Here is a 19,748-nt window from a genome sequence, read left to right on the forward strand (position 1 = left end):
ACAGGGCCCATGCATGAGAGGCAGGTAATTGGAACTGGCACCTGTGGGTAAGGCCAAGACCTGACCCTCAGAGTGCTTGCCTCACAATGAAAGGCAGCTTAATACTACACTTCACAGCTCAGATGAAATGAGGAACCTTATTTTTATCTCAATCCTGTGTTAAAAAAAAAAAAAAAAAAACAACAAAACAACTAAATCTTCTTGTGAGAAACTGAAATCTCATTGTGTTCCTTAGGTGGATTTTATAGACTGAATTTATAATGTGTCAATAATGTGATATAATCCCAAACCAAGGAATGAACATTGAATTTGATCCTTGGTCAATGATACTTCATTCTTTAATACCTTTCCTATCTAATTTCAAGTTTGAAAACGTTCCCATCTTATAATATATTGTTTAAGTCATAAAGAACATATAAGTACTAAGAAGTAGTACTCAGACAGCCAATATTTTGGCTTTATCAGTTGGATTTCTTCTTCCTTTGACAAGCTTTCTCTCTTTTACATAGAAGTACAATAATGGTTAAAACATTTGTGCCAGGTTTTAGGCTGAAATGGTCAATTTCCAGTTATCCTTTAATTATCTTAGTGCCACGAAACGCACTCACTTACAAATTGCTCTACTTTGCTAGGTCTCCAAGAAATGCGTAGCATCGGTCAGGTCCTATAAATTAGGAAGATGTTCTGTGGTAGGTAGATGAGTTAGGTTTACAAAATAATCACTTTCTATAATATCAATACCTTTACGCTCTCTCTTAAATCTCCCTTTCACATCCCAGTCATCTTTTCCCCTAACCACGTAAAAAGATCCCCTCTGAAAATTTCCTACTCCTCCCTGGCTCATATCTTTCCCATGTGGTTGGTTCACAGGCTTAGAAGAGAGTAGTAATCAAGGCACTTCATACTGACAAGTTCTCTTTGAAAACCCCTTTCACCCACACTTGTCCTGTAACACACCGCGATCCAAAGAATAACAACATTCATTGTACTCATTAATTTCTCTTGTAAATGCTTTCATTAGTACATTTTGAAAACAATTATTGTCATACCTGCATTTCAGAATTTCAGATTAGGGATCCAGTTCCCCTTGACAGAATCCAATTGTTTGTCTCTTTTACATTTTAAAATTTCTCAGGCTAGCCAGTTTATAATTACTAGCTATGCTAGTTATAGTCAAAGTTCCTTTTATAGGGTCCAGTACACACTTTGGGATATCTATAAATCCTAACACAAGATAGGTTGTGGTATTATGACTCGGGAAATTACAAATATGAACGAAGCTCACAATGTTAAAAAAATTAAACATTTAATTCCCCAAATCCTAATATTTTATTCATTTCCATGCCTTTAAAACTGTCCTTGCCTTTTCTTTAATGCTGCTGTTACCTCTACAAAGTCCCCCTAGTGGTATTTTCAATACTGATTTATTCTGTGTCTAGATATATATAATTAGAATTTCCCAAAATAGATCATTGGATTTTGTGTTTTGTTTTGTTTTTTTTATAGTAGATTAAAATCCTGCAGGTAGTTGGCTCAGTGTGGTTGTACAGAACTGAGTAAGTGGAAGGCCTTGCTACAGAAGCATCGCCACATGGATCAGGAAGGAGATAGCTGAGCTCGTGCTTTGTGGTAGCAGCATCATGCTATCCCAGTGACAGGGCAAGACATGGAACAATGTCTATTATTACATAAAGTACCTGAAAGAACAAATAATCCTGAACATCAACTCTGAATTTATAAAAGGAAATCCACTGCCTAATTCCTTTCTTTTTCCTTAGGCTACATTAACAAATCAGAATAAACAATATTAATGATGCAGCATTTTTCCAGTGAGCATTTCTGCAAACCTGTAATAGTTTTAGTAAATATGCTGCCAAAAGTAAATGTCTGTGCTCATGTAAGTTTGGCCAGTACTAACTTTAGCTAAAAATTTCCTTAATGAAGACCTTTTCACTACCTTAAATGTTACTGTACATTGTGATTGTTCTAGAAAATAATATAATATTAAGTTCTACATACATTTGACTAGGGTCACTTTTATTGTCAACCATTCGTTAATATCTCCAAAAACTGGTATGCTGAGGTCAAGACATGGCAGATAGTCTCGTCATGAAGGACCATCAGATACATTTTACTTGGTGATTTATTTTGCCCTGATCACAAACCACCATGAAGTAAATATTAGATACTTAGGTAGAAGTTAGCTCCCAAGCCTAAGGATGTTATGATGTAAAGCAGTTTTACCTTCATTTTTGTTATTATTGAATCCACTGACTGGATATGTCACTTATCCTCTCTAAACCTCAGTTTCCTCATCTCTGTGTGGGAATAATAATAACATTTAAAACGTAAAGCTGGTCTAAGCTTTCTTCTCTTCCCTTCAGTACTGAGTATTTTCAATGTTCAGAATTTTTGTCAGATGAAAAATTATGGATGTAAACATGCATGGATCATTTAAACTTGCAAAGACTTAAAGTCCAATGCAGAACTCTCCTTTTAAAAGCTGAAGGGAAATGCAAAACAATGAAGAAATCATTGTGGATTGGATTTAGTCATTGAAGTAGGGGTAGCCAGAGGAGTTAGTTTGAATTTGAACTTTTATTTATGTCATAAACTTTCACAAATATTGTCTTCTACTCCTGGTGGTAAAGAATAAAAACTTTTTTTTTCCCCCTACGAGGACATAGAGGTTCCACATGTACAGATTAAAAAATAATATCTTTACCCTCTTCTGCCCAGAGTTCCTCTTGCCTTTGCTTAAGTGCAAATTCAGTAACACAATATAGTGTGACTAACAATAAAGTCACTCAGTGCAGTAGCAAGGTGGTATTTCTACATAGACTGACTTCGCTCTTTAGCCTTACAAAGAATCAAATGTTTTATTTGTATCCCATTAAGTATTTATAATATAGCCATCATTATTGAAAATTATTTGGTATATTTGTCTATGTGGAAGTTTACTTTTTCTTTTCTATGAGACATGATTGAGAGTAGCAAAGAACATTACATAGATGAGTCCACTGTAGGCGAGTGAAAATGCTTTCCAGCTTTGAAATTATTAGGGGAGAGTTGGAAAATAATACATACATTTACAGTACTTCACTGCTGCTTTTCTTAAGATAGTGATGTTATATGGAACTTAGAAATTCAATACATTATTGGTTATTATCATGAGTAAGAGGTTTGTGAAATAATTTTTACATCAATTACTAGAACTTTGAGCATAAAGGCCATAATTTCTAGGGCCTTGTATGTAATTAATTTTTAACATTAACAGTGTTGGCCTTTGACTGTTACAAGTTTTTTCTGTATTTCTTAGCTGTTACAATAGCACAAAGTTTAATTTGAAAATAAAAATTTTGTACAGTGGTAGTGACTTAGAATCTAGATTCCTACAACCTAAACTTCCAAGGGCAGACAAGTTAATTAGGAAAATAGAAAAGTGTATGTGTGTGTGTGCGTGTGTGTGTGTGTGTATCTATATATATTTGGATGGAACTGGGTGGGATTGTGCTAAACAAAATAAATCAGAAGGAGAATGACAGATACTGGATGGTTTCACTTATGTGTATAATACAGAAATACAAAGCAAAGACTCACATAAAACTAAAGCAACAACAAACCCTTGACATCTGACTGCAAAACTGAGGCAACCAGAGGGAAAAGTGAAAAGTGATAGGTGGGAGTGTGGAGGATTATTGCATAGTGTGAAAACATACATTTGTAGATTTTCAAACCTGTAACCCCTAAAACAAATACAGTGGTGTATACCAACTTACCTCAATTAAAAAAAAGGTAAAATAATTTAGTTTCCAGAACAAGTCAGTCTTAGCACATATTCCATCTCTTATTTCTATAAATTGATGATTCTCCTGTAATGCTCTGCATCCTGGTTATCTCTCAGATTTGTTTTGAACATGACTGTACTATAGGATAGGAGGCATGGAATAAATGCATACGCATTATTTTTATTATTCACAACATCCTCTGTGTTAAAATCCAAAAATGTACTGATTATCCATAGAATGACATGTTTAAGTTAAAATTACATGTACCTGTTTGTTTTAGTGAAATTACAACAGTTATGTAGAGGAAAAATAGAATTCCTTTCCTCCCCATAACGTAGGACCATACATCCCATTAAAGACTGGAACTCTGGATAATCTAGAAATGTTACACTGAGTAGGAAAAAAAGTCCCAGTTTTACATATATTTGCATATTATGTGCATATATTTACCTCTGCCTAGAAAATACAAAAACAAAAGAAGTAATCTACCTTTAAAAATATATGTACTAGATAAGACCTGAAACCATAAAATACATAGAAGGAAATATAGGCGAAACACTACGGGATTTGCACATCAAAGACATCTTTACAGACACATCACCCAAAGCAGTGATAGTGAAGAGAAAGATAAACAGCTGGGACTACATCAAATTAAAGAGCTTCTGCACAGCAAAAGAGACAATACAAAAACAAAGAGAAACCCACAACTGGGAGAACATTTTTGCACCAACACTAATGAAAAGACTGATCACAAAATCTGCAAAGAGCTGATGAGACTCAGCAACAACAAAGAAAATAATCCAGTCAAAAAATGGGCAGAAGAGCTAAAAAGAAACTTCTCTGAAGAGGAAATGCAAATGGCCAACAGACATATGAAAAAATGTTCAACATCACTTGTAATCAGGAAATGCAAAAAAACTACCATGAGATACCATCTCACACCAGTGAGAATGACACATATTAAAAAAACTAGCAACAACAAATGTTGCGAGGATGTGGAGAAAAGGAACTCTTGTGCACTGTTGGTGGGAGTGCAAACTGGTCCAACCATTATGGAGAGCTGTGTGGAGATTTCTGGACCTACTAAACATAGAGCTTCCATATGATCCAGCAATTCCACTCCTAGGTATTTACCCAAAGGACACAGAAACATCAATTCCAAAGAGCACCTGCACTCCTATGTTTATAGCAGCACTGTTTACAATAGCTAAGCTTTGGAAACAACCAAATGCCCAAAAATAGATGACTGGATCAAGAAGATGTGGTACATATATACCATGGAATATTACTCAGCATTCAAAAAAGATAAACACATGCAATTTGCAGCAACATGGATGGCACTGGAAGGGATCATGCTCAGCGAAATAAGCCAAAAAGAAAAGAAAAATACCGGATGGTCTCACTCATAGCAGGAATCTAGAAAACTTAAATAAGGGACCAGGAAAATGAATATAAGAAAGTGAAAATCAAAATCAACAAAAAACTATGAACCAGAGACACTTTTTGGGGGGTGGGGCGGGAGGGGAAGGATTGGGGTCAGAATGGGGCGTTTGCAATTGTATGGGGAATATAAAAATAAATTTAATATTTAAAAAAAAAAAAAAAAATATATGTACTAGAGGGCCTCCCCGGTGGCGCAGCAGTTGAGCGCTGGGTTGCGAAGCTGCCCACGGCCTCTGCGGTGCCGGTTCGATCCCCAGCTGCAGTGCGAGGGTCCCACATGGCGCGCAGACCTCTCCTGCCGCCCGCTGCTCCCCTCAGCAGTGTACTTCGGTCTTTCTGCCTATTCTGCTCCCTGCTCCGGCTCTGGTGAATTCTCTCACCCTCCCGCACTTCTGACTGTACCCAGTGCTTGTATAAATAAATAAATAAATAAATCTTTAAAAAAAAAAAAAATATATGTACTAGAAGAAGAACGTTATATATAAAGAATATGTAATATGTTCAGAGTTAACATAATTTCAAAAGGTTTCTTCAGGAAGAAATAAAACATTTTATTTTCACAAACAAAGAAATAATAATAGGAAACACTCATTTAATTGATTTTAATGGTACTGAATGAGAGCAAAAGAGTTATGATTTAAGAAATCATCCTGTGGGCTAATGGCCATTTTGTTGTCATAAAAATCCTTTATTTAGCCCTCTTCGCAAATAAGCTCACAGCAGGAGAAAGGACACTAGTTAGAGTAATTTGGGGGATAAGTAAACAGAAGGAATGGCTAGGAGCATAGTGTCATCTGGCAGAGAGCTTATTTCCTGAATCCTGTGGATCTGGTTAAAACCCAACAGAGATGCCAATATGCTTCTCTTCAGTAAATGCTACCAGTCTCCACACCACCAGGCCCACTGAGGCTTGTGTATGCTATTTTATCCAAGTGATTCTTTGCATAGCTGCACATTGCCTGCTATGACCTGAGTCATTCATGCAAAGAGACTTTCGTATGCTTACACCAATATTTTCTTTCAGTTGCCATTTTCTGCTGCTCCTGACCCAAGGGTTGTTGCTATTGTTCAACTGTATGAGTGGAGTGATGGAGGAGACACTCCATGCTCTTCTTAGATAAGACTTTGACTTTGTTCAAAAACCAGGCTGAAAATCCTCAGGCTGGATTTCTTTACAAGATTGCTGGCATGTGTGCACCTGAGATACCTGTCTCTTCGGAAGGGTGGGAAGAAATGAGGTCTTTTGATTCCGAAGAAGGAACAATGGAGGCCCGCCCAGGAGGTGCTGGTAAGCAACAGTGAGTGAGTTTGGGGCATGAGAATCCCACTCCATTATATTTTCCAGTTGGGCACAAATCTATATTTAACACTCTCTCCGATTCTGTTTTTCCAGTGTAGAGACTCCTGTTCTGTGTGCATCAGGTTTGGGGTGATTTTTCTCCATTTTCTGCACAGAGTAAAGTTTCCAGTTACCAACTTTTTCTCTGAAAAGAAATTATTGAATTTATAGTCTAGCCCTAAATTTAGATTGTAAGATGATTAATCATAATTTATTTTTTGTGTAATAACCAAGTCAAGACAGATTTAAAGATTAGAAAGTCAGTGTTCTCTAAAGATAAGGAAAAACAGTAGTAAGTTGCTTAATTGTGCATGAGTTTTGTTTAGTAGTCAGTGTGTCCCAATCTTTGCTCTGTAGTGCTAATACCAAGAATGAGAAATATATGACAAACTGGAGTGACTATTTATGGGAAATCAGTCCCACAATAGGAAGTTTGTGTCATTTTTTCAAAATAATGGAGTCTGAGTTCTTGTGAACAAGCTGAAACCTTTCCATAAACACAAGCCCCGACCTAGAGCACAACCCAAGGTCAAATGGTATATGTGAAGCAAACTTAAAATGCAATTGATAGTAGGTTTTGTGTGTTCTTTCAAAGGGAAATCATTCTACTGGATTTTGAAGTGGTTGTGGATTTACAGCTGAGGATGAGGTTGTGAAATATGTAATCCCAAGGAATGAGACATGTGACTCAAAAGGAACAGAGTGGTAGAATGCTATTAATGTGACTTTTTTAATTTATGAAAATAAGTGAGTGATGTAATAAAATGATTCTTTTTTTCTATTTTTATATAGATATGACCTCAGTGGATAGCACTTACTGTTATAGATGGGATCTCTGAAGTATGTGGTGCCCAGAAAAGAGTGAAAGAATATTTTACAGTGAGGTCCAACATTACCATCTGCTCTTTCTAATATTGATTCTCTATGTTGATTGCATAGTTTTGAAAGCTGTGCATATACCATTGCAGAGACCTTACTTTGTTTATCAAGTATCTTTTATTATAAACACAATTTGTTACTTTTGATAAATTTCCTCATATAGAGGTACTCTTGAGAGCTCAAGTAATTATATCAAATTGATATAAATTAATGAGATAGAATAAGGGATAAGTATTAGATTAATAGCATTCAAAATTGTTTAATAATTTGAAATAAGCCTATAGTAAGTAGTAAATGAGAAAAAATAAGTAGAAGAGAAATACAAGTGTTTCAAAACTCATATATCTAGTACATTAAAATATTTTTAATTCAGTTGGCTTAGTCCTATAAAATCCATAGATTCTTAACTTTTGGTCCAGTAAAATTATATGGTGCCAATTTGCCTAAAGCAAATGAGTGAATTGGTTGTTGAAAGTTTTGGCTCTTTCCTGCTATTGGTTCTCTTCAGTGCCCTTGATGGACCAGCAGATCTGTCTCTAGACCATGACTTTTGTGTGTCTTCCTTATGATAGCGCCATAGCAAAACTTAAATTTAGCAAGTGTAAAATTTCAACCCCATAAACTTCTCTGAAAAATCCTAACTGGCTACATATGTGGGAAACCAAGGTAGACGATTATAAATCTTTCTTGCATCACCATAGTTTTTCACACCAAGTCACATGTACTTAACAAAATCTGGCACAACATTGAGGTAATTTACCAAATGAATTACAGTAATTCCTACCTCCCACAGTGTAGTGAAATGGTAATACATAGGCTTTAAAGTCAAAGTCAAGTTTAAATCCTAACACTATTCCTTATGAACCATTTGATCTTGAGCAAGTTAATTAGCTTTTCTGAGCCTCATACATAATATTGTGTAAGTAATATCAATTTTGTTATAGGCTTGTGAAAATTAAATGATTGAATAAAACTGACATAACACAGTGTTTGGCACAGTCATTCAATTAATGTTTATTTCACTTTCTCTCTTCCCAGCAACAATTTGGCCAGCAAACAACAGTATTTTACAACACTGTATAATTTGTGGGTAGTATCACACCTCTTCAGATGTATATCATACTACACCCACCACCTCAGTACCCATAGTCCTCTACCAAAGTCCTGTGGGCTCCCCTGTCCAAATTTTACCTTCTGGTATCTTCAATTCTGCAGTCATATTTCTAGGGTTTGTTTTGGTTTAGTTCTATTTCTTTGTTTTGTTTATCTATTGCCACATATGAATAAATAATCTTGTGTTTTTCATTCTCCTTCTGGCTTATTTCCTTTAGCATAATCCCCTCCAATTCCATCCATGTTGTCTCGAATAGCACAATTTCATTTTTTTAATAGTTGAGTAGTATTACATTATGTGTGTGTGTGTTTGTGTGCACATGTGCATGCATGCACGTGCATCACATTTTAATACATACGTCTGCCATTGGGTACGTAAGTTTCCGTAACTTGGTTATTGCAAATGGTGCTACAGGGGACTTAGGAGTGCACATATCTCAATTAATTAGTGTTTTTGCAAACTTCAGAAAGATCCCTAGGAGTAGAATTACTTGGATTGTAAAGTTGATCTGTTTTTTTTTTCTTCAATTTGAGAAACCACCAATCTGGTTTACTTTTTTTTTTTTTTTTTTTACTCTGACTGGTTTAAAGTATACTTGGAAGTTTGTGGAAAAGATAAAAAAAAAATTATAGTAGAGAGTAAAAATATGGTCTTTTAAGAAGAGAAAAAAATGTTCAAATTAGTTTGTTTGCAACTGATAGTTTGCAGTTGCTTTGGTGATGATGCGATAACCCCGGGTTCAGGGTTAATTGTTTTCTTTATCAGATAATATTTTGGCAAGCATGTAAAATTGAACAAGCAGTGCATTTAATTTAAATATTGAAAGGTGGTTCGTAATTTTCCCTCTGTTGTCATTTGATCATTTCATTTTCTAAACAAACTAGAAGCAGTACGTCTCTTCTTTTTAATAACATTCCCCAGTGAATTAAAGAACTGTATCATTGTTCATTGTTTCTGGAAACTCAATGGTTTACCATGATAAATATGAAATTAGGGGAGTGACATAATTTCAAATCAACTAATTTTGTTGTTGCTGTTGCCATTTGTTAGGTAATTTATGATAAAGGGGTGGATAAGGTAACTGTCGTTGGCCTTATGAGAGGATAATAATTATCATGAATAAAAAAAAAATCTATGGGACCATTGATTCTAAAGTCATCAAAGACCTGCTTCTTTAAAAATATCTGAAATATGAGACCCCACCCCCACCTCCCAAACTCTCTGACAGAACCTATTTGGGATTGTCCTTTTGCCCCCTGGAGATGAGCCATCATCAGCACTAGGCTGGACCGGAACATCCTGAAGGAGCACTTTTGTCCATGTTCCCAATCATCACTCCTGTGCTTCTGGTTTATGCTTCCCGGTGCCAGTTGTCATTGGGCTGAGTAAGAGCTCTCAGTTAGGGGAACTGCAGAGGAAATGATCTGTGACACAGGCCTTAACAGAAGCATGACCAGGAATTGATAATGGGACCAAATCAGTACAGGTGAGTTTTCCATGGACTGTAAGCCAGAGGGGTCTGCTCTGGTATTCTTGTCCTCTATTAATCTCAGTAAAATGCCACTGGGTAGTTAACAGGAGGAACTCTTCAAGCATTTGAGTCTTTTCTCCTGCGCTACCTTTAAGGGGCTAAAGCATTTCATGTCTCTGCCCACAGGAGGGTAGCATCTTCTGTGAATTGTTTCAGAAATGGTTAATTATCGACTTACCACAGTTTTCATGTTTGCTACAGTGGGAACCTCTTTAGTATAGCACAGAGCACTATGGATTAATGCGGTAATCAATGAGAATCTGTACACTGCAGAGATCTGTTTTGATGACAGCAGCACTTATGGCCTTGTTTAGTGTCAGTGTTGTATAATGTTGGACACTGCAGACTTTTTGGGTTTTGATTTAGAATGCAAGGACCACAGAGAATCTTATTTAAAATGTCTTTGTTATCTTGGTGGATTTTTATTGTGTTGTGGATTCGCTGTCACTGCCAGCTAGAATTTAGTGATCTGATGCCAGTAGCATTTATTTAACTACTCCGATGCTGCTGTTATGTTTGCTGGGTTTCTGCAGTTTCTACTACTTCATACATTGCACTCAGGAACAGGTAAACTAAGTTATAATTTTAATCTAATGTAAACTTAATGTTAATGGAATATGTTGTTTAATTAGCTGAAAGAATAAGATATTAAAATGTCTCATTTAGATTCTATCAGCAGTGAATAAAAAATACTTTGCTTTGAGCATGGAAGCTACACAAATATTTTAGAATGCAGTGGTTGTTATATAGTTGTCTTGGATGAAGTTAATTTCATGCTTTAAGTCGGTACTTGAAGTGTATGTTAAATTTTCTACAATTTAGTATTTAACTCTCAACTTGATATGTATATAAATATATAATAATTTCAGAAAGTATATATTTTCCCTTTCTGTTTGATCAAAGACAATTGTTTTCACTTTTTCTGAATTTCACTAAAACTGGAAGGTTCGGAGCTTAATCTTCTTAAAATTAGAAAGAGATAAGTTTCTATACAGATTGGTTTTTGAAGTGTTACACAAAGTCTGGTTGCTAATTGACAGACTAGATTTTAGAGCACACTGTGGAAATGATGTGTTTTTTTTTTTTTTTTTTTTTTTTTTTGTCTGTGATGCTAAACTGTGGACAAAAGGAAACACTGTTCAGATATGGGAAACAGGATCTAGAGAAAAAGAAGGAAAGAGAAATGTGATCCTTGAGGCCAAAAATTTAACTGTATGACCTTGGGTGAAAGAGTAACAACCTCTCAGTCCCTTGTTTTCATTTTGCCAGTTTTAAAAAAGACTACTCTTGTCAATAGGAAATGGCATGACATTTTTCAGGTGCTCAAGATCATCTGGTGGTGATTTCTACAGAGAAAAAGATACGTTAAAATGTAAAGGTGTGCAGTTTTCTTAATATAATGTGGAAACAGAGTTCTTTCTGTCTTTCCTTTGCAGTGTCTTAGTAGTTGATGCTTTTTGAAAGGGAGATTGTGGCTCTTTTTAAATGAAAACTGGCAAATCTCTTGGCTCCATTGTCACTATTTTGCTAAATAGGCTTAGTTCAAGTTTGAAATGTCCCGAGAGCACCTGCTGTTAGACTGTACTCCTTGGAAGGGGAAGAGGCATCACGCGTTATGCTGCAGCCGGATATGGCCCTGGATGCAGAGAGACTCTGGGGCTTTCTGAAAACCTGCCAGGATCGTGACTTCCTCCTGCCCCCTTGCTCCCTCTCAGGTACAGGGAGTGCTGGCCGAGGGCAGCTGGGGAAAGCTCCTGCCTTCTCTTCTCAGCAAATGACTTTCAAAAGTTCCACTTTCTGCTGAGGGAAAGCTTGAAATCAAAAAGATCAGGGGAAACTGTATGGCAGCAGCCAGGTACCTCCCACTTACAAAAGTATGAATCAGATCACTGCCTGTCAAATGCTAGTTAAAATCATGAGGCTGGACTAATTACATCTTTTTTTTTTTAGGAGAAAAGAGGGTTTATTATAAATTGAACTCTGTGTTTACAGAGTTCCTAATAATTGCTAGTTAATAAAGATCATGAAAGCTATCATTGTATTTATCCAGTCTTCTTAGCAATAGACACCCATTGTCATGAGAGAAGACTGAGGCAGTAATGGCTCAAGGTCTGACCCTTACACACACATGGCACGAAAGTAAACCAATGTGATTGATTTCTCTAACTAGCTCTGAGGAACCAATCTGTCTGATTTATAGTCTCTAGACATAAATATAGGAGGGCAATACCTGTATTAGTAAAGTGATTCTGTATCATACAGGAGATTGTCCTACCAATCAGGTCTCTTCCAACTTTTGGATTTTATGTGGTGCTGTTAATTATTAGGACATGATTGGAAAGGTCTTCAGATGTATGAGATATTTTTCACTTTAAAGTATTGACTATGAATATTTCTGAGAAGAGTTCTGTTAAAGAACTGGTGGAAGTCATTTGGAAAAGACAAACTTATCAATGAATATCAAGTCTGTATTCTTCTCTATAGTCCTTCTAGATAATCCGCAACTTTCATGAGCTAAAATAAATCCTTTTTACTCTTTTCAATTTTCTAAGACCAGGAAGATTAGGAAGAAGCACATCAAATTATAAAATTAGAGAAAGAAGTGAAATAATAATTTTCTTATAACATTCTTAAGAAGACTTTTGTAATATATATTACATCTGTAAATTGTAGGCTAGTAAAGTGGGTTTGTATTTTGGAGAGCATAATTCAAGTAGACCAGCTTTTTCTTTAAGATGGAAATTGTCGTAATCCCATAATGAATTGATCAGTTTGTTGCTGAAGCACAGCAAAAAAGTTTATATTAAATCACTGCCTCAAAGAAGTTTTATATGAGTTGTGTGAGTTTTAAAGACCTGGGAGGTGAATACTTATTCTAACTAACTGCAAACATTGAACAGATTTCAGAGCTGACTTCAGAAGAGAGACTATTGATTATAATAGGTAGTGGGTTATAACAAACATGTTTTCAATAGTGTAACATCTGTCATATATTTTAGATTTATTAATAGCTTTTGAAGTACTTCTTATAATGAGAAGCTATTAGCATTGCAATGTGTTTTTTCTCTCTCTAAAGAATGCTTAGTCCTTGAAGCTTGTTCTTAACTTCTAAGCAGGTTTAAATTGGGACAATTTCTTTCCACTTTGAAGTTTTACTTTCATTTCAAGATGATACTTTCTAATAACTTATTTAGATCATATATAGTTTGTTATTTTTCTGTTTTTTCCTCTTTATTGAATGCTTTTGAAATTGTTAAAGGCATTGATGTAGGAAGAGATACTAGCACATCTGTATGTAGCATTCCTCTTGCTTGTTGGTAGTAAAGGCTTCTAAAAATGTGATTCACACATACAATGCTATAAACCAATGTTGCCTCAATAAAAACTAAACAATAAATACATGAAAGTACTATTACACCCAAAAGTACATTCTGAGATGAATCCCTTTGCTTTTTTGTATGCTATCACGCATATACTTACTCTGAGTATGATTTCTTGATTTCCTAAATGTCTTGCTTACATAGGGGTCTTATTAAAATCACACTTCTTGGGCTTGAGGACCTACTAGAGAGGACAATTTTCTGAAAAAGCACCAAGGCAATAGAACAAGTCCCCTGTCTGAGTCACTCGTCATCCAGACTCTTTAATCATTTGTTCCTGATTTGGATGGAGCAAGATCATTGGGCCTTTCAGAGAAATAGAATTCCTTTATTTTACAGAAATAAAGCAATAGATTCTACACACACAGAAAAAATGCTTTTGTATTCAAAATGTTATGTACAGTCTTAAAGAGTATACTGATCTTCTAAACCTAATTATAAACCATGTAAATGAATTCACATAACTCAGGCTAGAAAACTTGCCTTGATGTTTACAAAAATGAAGTGCTTAACTTTGTTAAGTGGTACAAAAAGTCCTGCCTACATGAGGTAAACTGTTTCTCTTCCATAATGATTGAATAAGCTTAAGACCTGCTTCAAAATGCTTTTGTTTGAAACTTACCTGTTTGATAGTATCATGTTATAGCACATCATAGTAAAAAATCCACCCAAGCTTAACTCTCCAAAAAATAAATGATTACGTAGGTGACTATAAGTAAAAGGGTTTGATATGACAAAATTCAAACATAACCAAATTCTTTGACTTAGATGAGTTGGGGACTATACTTTATTTGCATCAATATTTTTCATCTTGAACAACATTCTGGGGCTTATGACCTCAGAATGGTTTGATAGACACTTGGTTTTTGTTTGTTTTTGACAAACAAAAAGTAAACTTCTTTGACAAATATGTTGTAACTCCCTGGTTAGAGGCTACTCTTGCTCTAGATGACACCTTTAGTTATAGAGATCCCTAGATATGGTTTATAGAGATCCCTAAGTATCATTTGTTAGTCTGTGTGATTTTACTGTCATCAGAACTATTCAATGAGGGCATGAAAGTGATGGGGGGGGGCGAGTGAGCACAGAATAAAAGACTAGAAAATATTTATTTAATCTGAAAGAGCCTTTAGAGTATTGGTGAGAAACATTGTAATGAGGAAAAGGAAATGTCTTAGAAGTTTTTGCTTGAAATTTTCCCTTTTTTTTGTTTATTATACGAAATCTTTGAATACATTATCTTTATTCACATTTTCCCCAGCTGATTTTACAAAGTTAAATTGTAGTGGGTACAGTTTTCATGCTAGTGAATTAACTGTATATCTTAATGTTTTATCTAAAATAAGATGCAATGATAATTAAAACGAGCAAAAATTGTAATAGATCCAAACAAAGATTAGGACATGAAAGTGATGGACCAGGTGTGTATATATGTGTTGGTGTATGTGTGTCTATTATTTTTTGTCATTTTAACTATTAGTATATCACTTTAGGAAACAAATAGAACTGTGGGGATTCTTGGTATTAAGTGAAATCTTAAAGGCTAGCAAGATGAAAGACGAAATAAACTATGGTGTCTTCTTAACATTAGAACTATTTCAAAAGTTCTTTTCAAAAGTAAAAAATGCAAAACAAGGGCCTCCCTGGTGGCACAAGGGATCAGTCTCAGCACAATGAGCTATCAGCAGCCACTGCAGCATGAGTTCTATTCCCAACCAGGGAGCAACCCACATAGTGCAGCAGACCTCTCCTGTCTTGCCTGCTGCTCCCCTCAGCAGTGTATTTCAGTCAAATCTGCCTGTTCTGCTCCCAACTCTGTCTCTGGTGAATCCTCTCACCCCCCATACATACACCTGTGGCCTATACCCCAACTCTTGCATGCATAAATAAATCTTTAAAAAAATGCAAAACAATTTTCTTCCAAAACCTTTGAAAACATATTTCATACATGAATAATAAATAGCTTTTAGCTAAAAGTAAATTCTGCTTACAGTCTTGACAATTAGAAAGAAAATGATAATACATTTGGAAGATGTTATTAACAGACTCATTTTGAAATAACAGAACATTGATTTAAAGTGTAACTAAAGTAAATATATATTTATATTTAGGGAAGGATTCAGGCTAACTATAGTGTCTCTTAATGTTAGAACTATTATAATCACTATAATTATTTGATATTTCTTGTGATTTTCACTCAGTTCCATAGCTTATTCTTGCCGTGATCAGTATATTATTGTAAAGATCATTGGAATTAGTCAATCTTAAATGTGTTCATATATTAGGAGAAATTATATAAAAAATATTTAGGATTGGCATTACCCAGTAATTCTGCTTTTTAAAGCTATGGATAAGCTAACACTAGTACATCAATTCCATTTTTTGAGAATGGAATATTTTGAGACTGATAGATGGAAAAATGTATTTTAATGAAAACATTAAATATACTCAATCTTAATTAGGAAAAAAATTGTTATGGATATATAAATTTGCATATAAAAACTTTTTCTTAACATTACTAAAATAATGGTGAATTTAGTATTTTCACAGAATGATTTAAAGAGTAACTTCACTATTCAGATTTAATGTTACTGAAAATTTTAGGATATGTGCCAATAGTATGCCAGTAGTTTCAATTTTTTCAGCAAATGTTTCACAATTTAGTGGAGTTATATCCCCTAGAAAAGATAGTTTGTTCAACATGATTTTGCTCTTACTTAAGAGATATTAATTTTGGTTAAGAATCGGTAGTAGAGGGCCTCCCTGGTGGCACAGTGGTTGAGCGCTGGGTTGCGAAGCTGCCCGCAGCCTCTGCAGCGCCAGTTCGATCCCCGGCTGCTCTCTGGCCACCAGAGGAGGGTCCCACATGGCGTGCAGACCTCTCCTGCCGCCGGCTGCTCCCCTCAGCAGTGTACTTGGGTCCTTCTGCCTGCTCTGCTCCCCGCTCTGGCTCTGGTGAATTCTCTCACCCTCCCGCGCTTCTGACTATACCCAGTGCTTGTATAAATAAATAAATAAATAAATAAATAAATAAATAAATAAATAAATAAAATCTTTAAAAAAAATATAAAAGAATCTGTAGTAGACAATTTGGCCACTCTTTGTGTAGGATATTAACTGCTCTGCATGCAAAGTGCATTTAGCCCTTATTTATCCCAATTTTTTTGTACTGCATTCATAAAGTGTCGAGAAATAAAACATTCAGTAGAAGAAAATAAAAAATTAATGTTTATAGTACATTGAATCCTTTATTTTTTGTGACACATTTTATTCAAATACCAGTCTGATCACATATGGTTCAAGAATACTCTTATAATACACCAAATATAATATTAAAAATTGATCTTCAAACATTATAGTTGATGATTCCATGCTTTCCTATGATCTCACCAACATAACACTACAACCATACCTCAGTGACGACCAAACCTTTCTGTAGAGATCCCTTAACTGTGAGCAACTTGAAATTACCAGTTTTCACACTATTGAGTATTTTCTTCAAGGTCTGAATCGCTGTAGGGATTTCACAGGGTTTAGTGCTAAAATGTGGTCTAATCAGGCCTCTCAAGTAAGTCACAACAGCGTTTTCCAGTTCTGGCCTTTTCCACCGGGTTGCCAACAAATGGGGCCATGGTTCTAGAATACAACCCTAATTTCACTAAACACTGAATCTAAAGAACTATCTATAAGCAGTTACTATTTGTTTCTTTCTGTTGTTACATTGATAGTGATTTAATTTTGTAATTGTAAATATTTAGCTTCTAATCCCTCTAATCTGAATGACTTGAATTTTCTAACATACTCAAATATATTTGCTAACCAATATTTGTAAAATCATTTTAATTAAAATCCTTCACATCATAATTGTATATTTCTCTACCTTTTTTTCTCAAAATAAAAAGGGTGAAAAGGAGATTCATTTTGTTTTCATAAAATTTTATATGCCATACAATAATTTTTAAGTTGTTTCATAAGAATGAATATTTGTTTAAGATCAGGTACCCTGTTGCTCATAAATAGTATGTTATAGAGATACTCACAGTATTACATTGTTTGGAACAGGTGGATTCTTGACAAATTTGTTTTATGTACTTTTTTTATACTTGAGCTTAGCGAAAAGGTCAAGAAGCAATTTTTAAAAAAAGTTTCCCTGTCCCCTTTCTTGTGAATTCTTATGGCTGTCAATGTACTTATCTCTACCAATGCTTTTGCTCTCTTATAATGTGCCTCTCATGGTCCTGTGGGGTTAAATACCAAAGAAACTTTATGATGGTAACTGTGAATTTATGAGCAAAGGCCTACTGAGTTTTTTGAAGGGATAAATTACTGGGTTTTGCCACATAAGAAGCCTTTTTCACTTGCTTTTTATTCTTTGGCAAGATTCCCAAATAGGTTTAGATAATTTGCTGTTTAATGTATTCTATTGATTGACTATGGATAAGGTATACCAGTACATCAATTCCATTTTAGTGATGGTTCCTATTGTATCAAGAATGTTTGAGGTTGATCAGTAGAGAAATCTGTATTTTAATGAAAACAATTATAATAAATATATTGTGCTTTGTGCATAATTAATTTTATTTTTATATTATTTTATTTTTTACATCATTGTTCATTTTTAAACAGTATTTAATTCCCCCCACCCCCTTAGATGTTGTCCCCATAGAGTTTCCTTCTCCAACGCACCCGTGCACCATCATCTCAGTCCCCTGTGCTCCTCCCTCCCTCCCTCTGATCCCTCTCCCTCCTCCTCCCCTGAAGTATGTCTCTGATTATAATTGTCCATTTTTGCTTTGTTGTGTATTGTACTGTTATTATTTTTTTACACTGATGTCTTATTTGGTTCCCCATATTCCTGCTGTAAGTGAAACCATCCGATATTTTTCTTTTTCCTTCTGGCTTATTTCAGTGAGCATAATTCCTTCTAGTTCCATCCACATTGCTGCGAATGGTGTGAGTTTATCTTTTTTGATTGCTGAATAATATTCCATTGTGTGTATATGCCACATCTTGATCCAGTCATCTATCATAATTAATTTTAATTCCCATTTTAAAATCTATTTAATACCTGAATAACTTCACATCAGTACCAAAATGTAAAAATGTAGCCATATGAAATGTCTGTATGTGTAGACATGACACAATGACAACAAGGGTAGACAGCAAGGGTAGAGATTACAGATATAAACATGAATATTATAACACACGTTTTAAGTACTATCAGCTATAAAATTTACAACTTCCATGACATAAAAATAAAACACTTGTTAAGTGCACACTGACTTTTCCTGATACTGGTACCAGAGAGATGTTTTTTCTATGTAAATTTCACAGAAATAGTCAGCAATAGCATTGATCAATGTAATCTGAGCAATATTATCACCATGATCCACACAATTAAGTTGAAGGACTGTACGTAGAAGAAATTAAGGGAGCGGTAAGGGAAAAAAGGACTGTGTGCAAATACAGAATATTCCAGGTATATGATTGTCTAATGGGTTGGATTAATTCAGTAATGTTTTAGAACATCTATATTGACTTACTGCATATCTCTCACAAAGTCCTCTATTTATGTTGTTGCTCTAAATTTAAAAAATGTCAAGGGATTGTTTATTCAGGAATATGAAACCTCTGAAATATGTTTTTGGGGTTAGTTCAGAGCAAGTAGGTAATAGTGGAGTCATGGATTTAAATAGCCAGAGACACTGGACATAGGATTCTCTTGCATTCCTGAGTAAAAGATCATCCTGTTCTTCCCAAGAGAACACCTATGACCAAGCCAAGAGACTAACATTACCTAGGCTAGTGAGACATCCTGATTATTTTTAAAGTAACCATTTTTGTTATGAAAATTTGATCTAAAATGAAGACATTTTGAAATTGCTACAATGGAAGCATAGTCTTAAACTCATTTATCCAAACCTTAATATTCAGATATTGTGGAAGAGAATTTTTTGCATAAGTCTTTCACCAACCTTAATTTGCTTCATGTTAAGTGTATATTCTATCTATATGCATTTGTGAATATTACTTTTTTCTTCCATTGCCTTTTGTGCTTTTTCTTATTTGAATTGTCTTCTGCCATATGGAGATGGAGCACAGTTGAAAGGAGATGCCTTTATACAGCGTGACTACTTTTGCACTGCGACAGAAATTTAGACCAGTGACCTTGCAGTGTTTTGCAACCTAGTTTCCTGTGGCTATAATTTTGAGGTTTATGAATATGGATACTTAGCAGTTTTTTCTAGAACAGTCGAGGCATAAAATATTCTCC

General features: G+C 35.0%; 1 protein-coding gene and 1 pseudogene across 18 annotated transcripts in view; one reads left to right on the plus strand and one right to left on the minus strand.

Annotated features, from left to right (window-relative positions):
• The window catches only part of RIMS1 (regulating synaptic membrane exocytosis 1), a 461,872-nt gene that overhangs the window by 265,866 nt on the left and 176,258 nt on the right, over positions 1-19,748 (plus strand). For 3 of the 18 annotated variants that reach the window (XM_037519958.2, XM_037519961.2, XM_037519959.2), the window contains exon 1: positions 6,330-6,519. The exons of 2 other annotated variants lie outside the window; for them this stretch is intronic. In XM_037519958.2, coding sequence (XP_037375855.1) covers positions 6,336-6,519 — 184 coding nt within the window. In that variant the 5' untranslated portion in view covers positions 6,330-6,335. Of the gene's footprint in view, positions 1-6,307; positions 6,520-10,517; positions 10,662-19,748 lie in introns of those variants that run through there. 13 more of the 18 variants (XM_054698921.1, XM_054698922.1, XM_054698926.1 and 10 more) reach the window with 9 other exon arrangements.
• Positions 16,821-17,106, minus strand: LOC119252618 (ATP synthase subunit g, mitochondrial-like; annotated as a pseudogene).

The sequence above is a fragment of the Talpa occidentalis genome, unplaced genomic scaffold (genome assembly GCF_014898055.3).
Source record: "Talpa occidentalis isolate TD23 unplaced genomic scaffold, MPIMG_talOcc4v2.1 talOcc4.2, whole genome shotgun sequence".
NCBI lineage: Eukaryota > Metazoa > Chordata > Mammalia > Eulipotyphla > Talpidae > Talpa > Talpa occidentalis.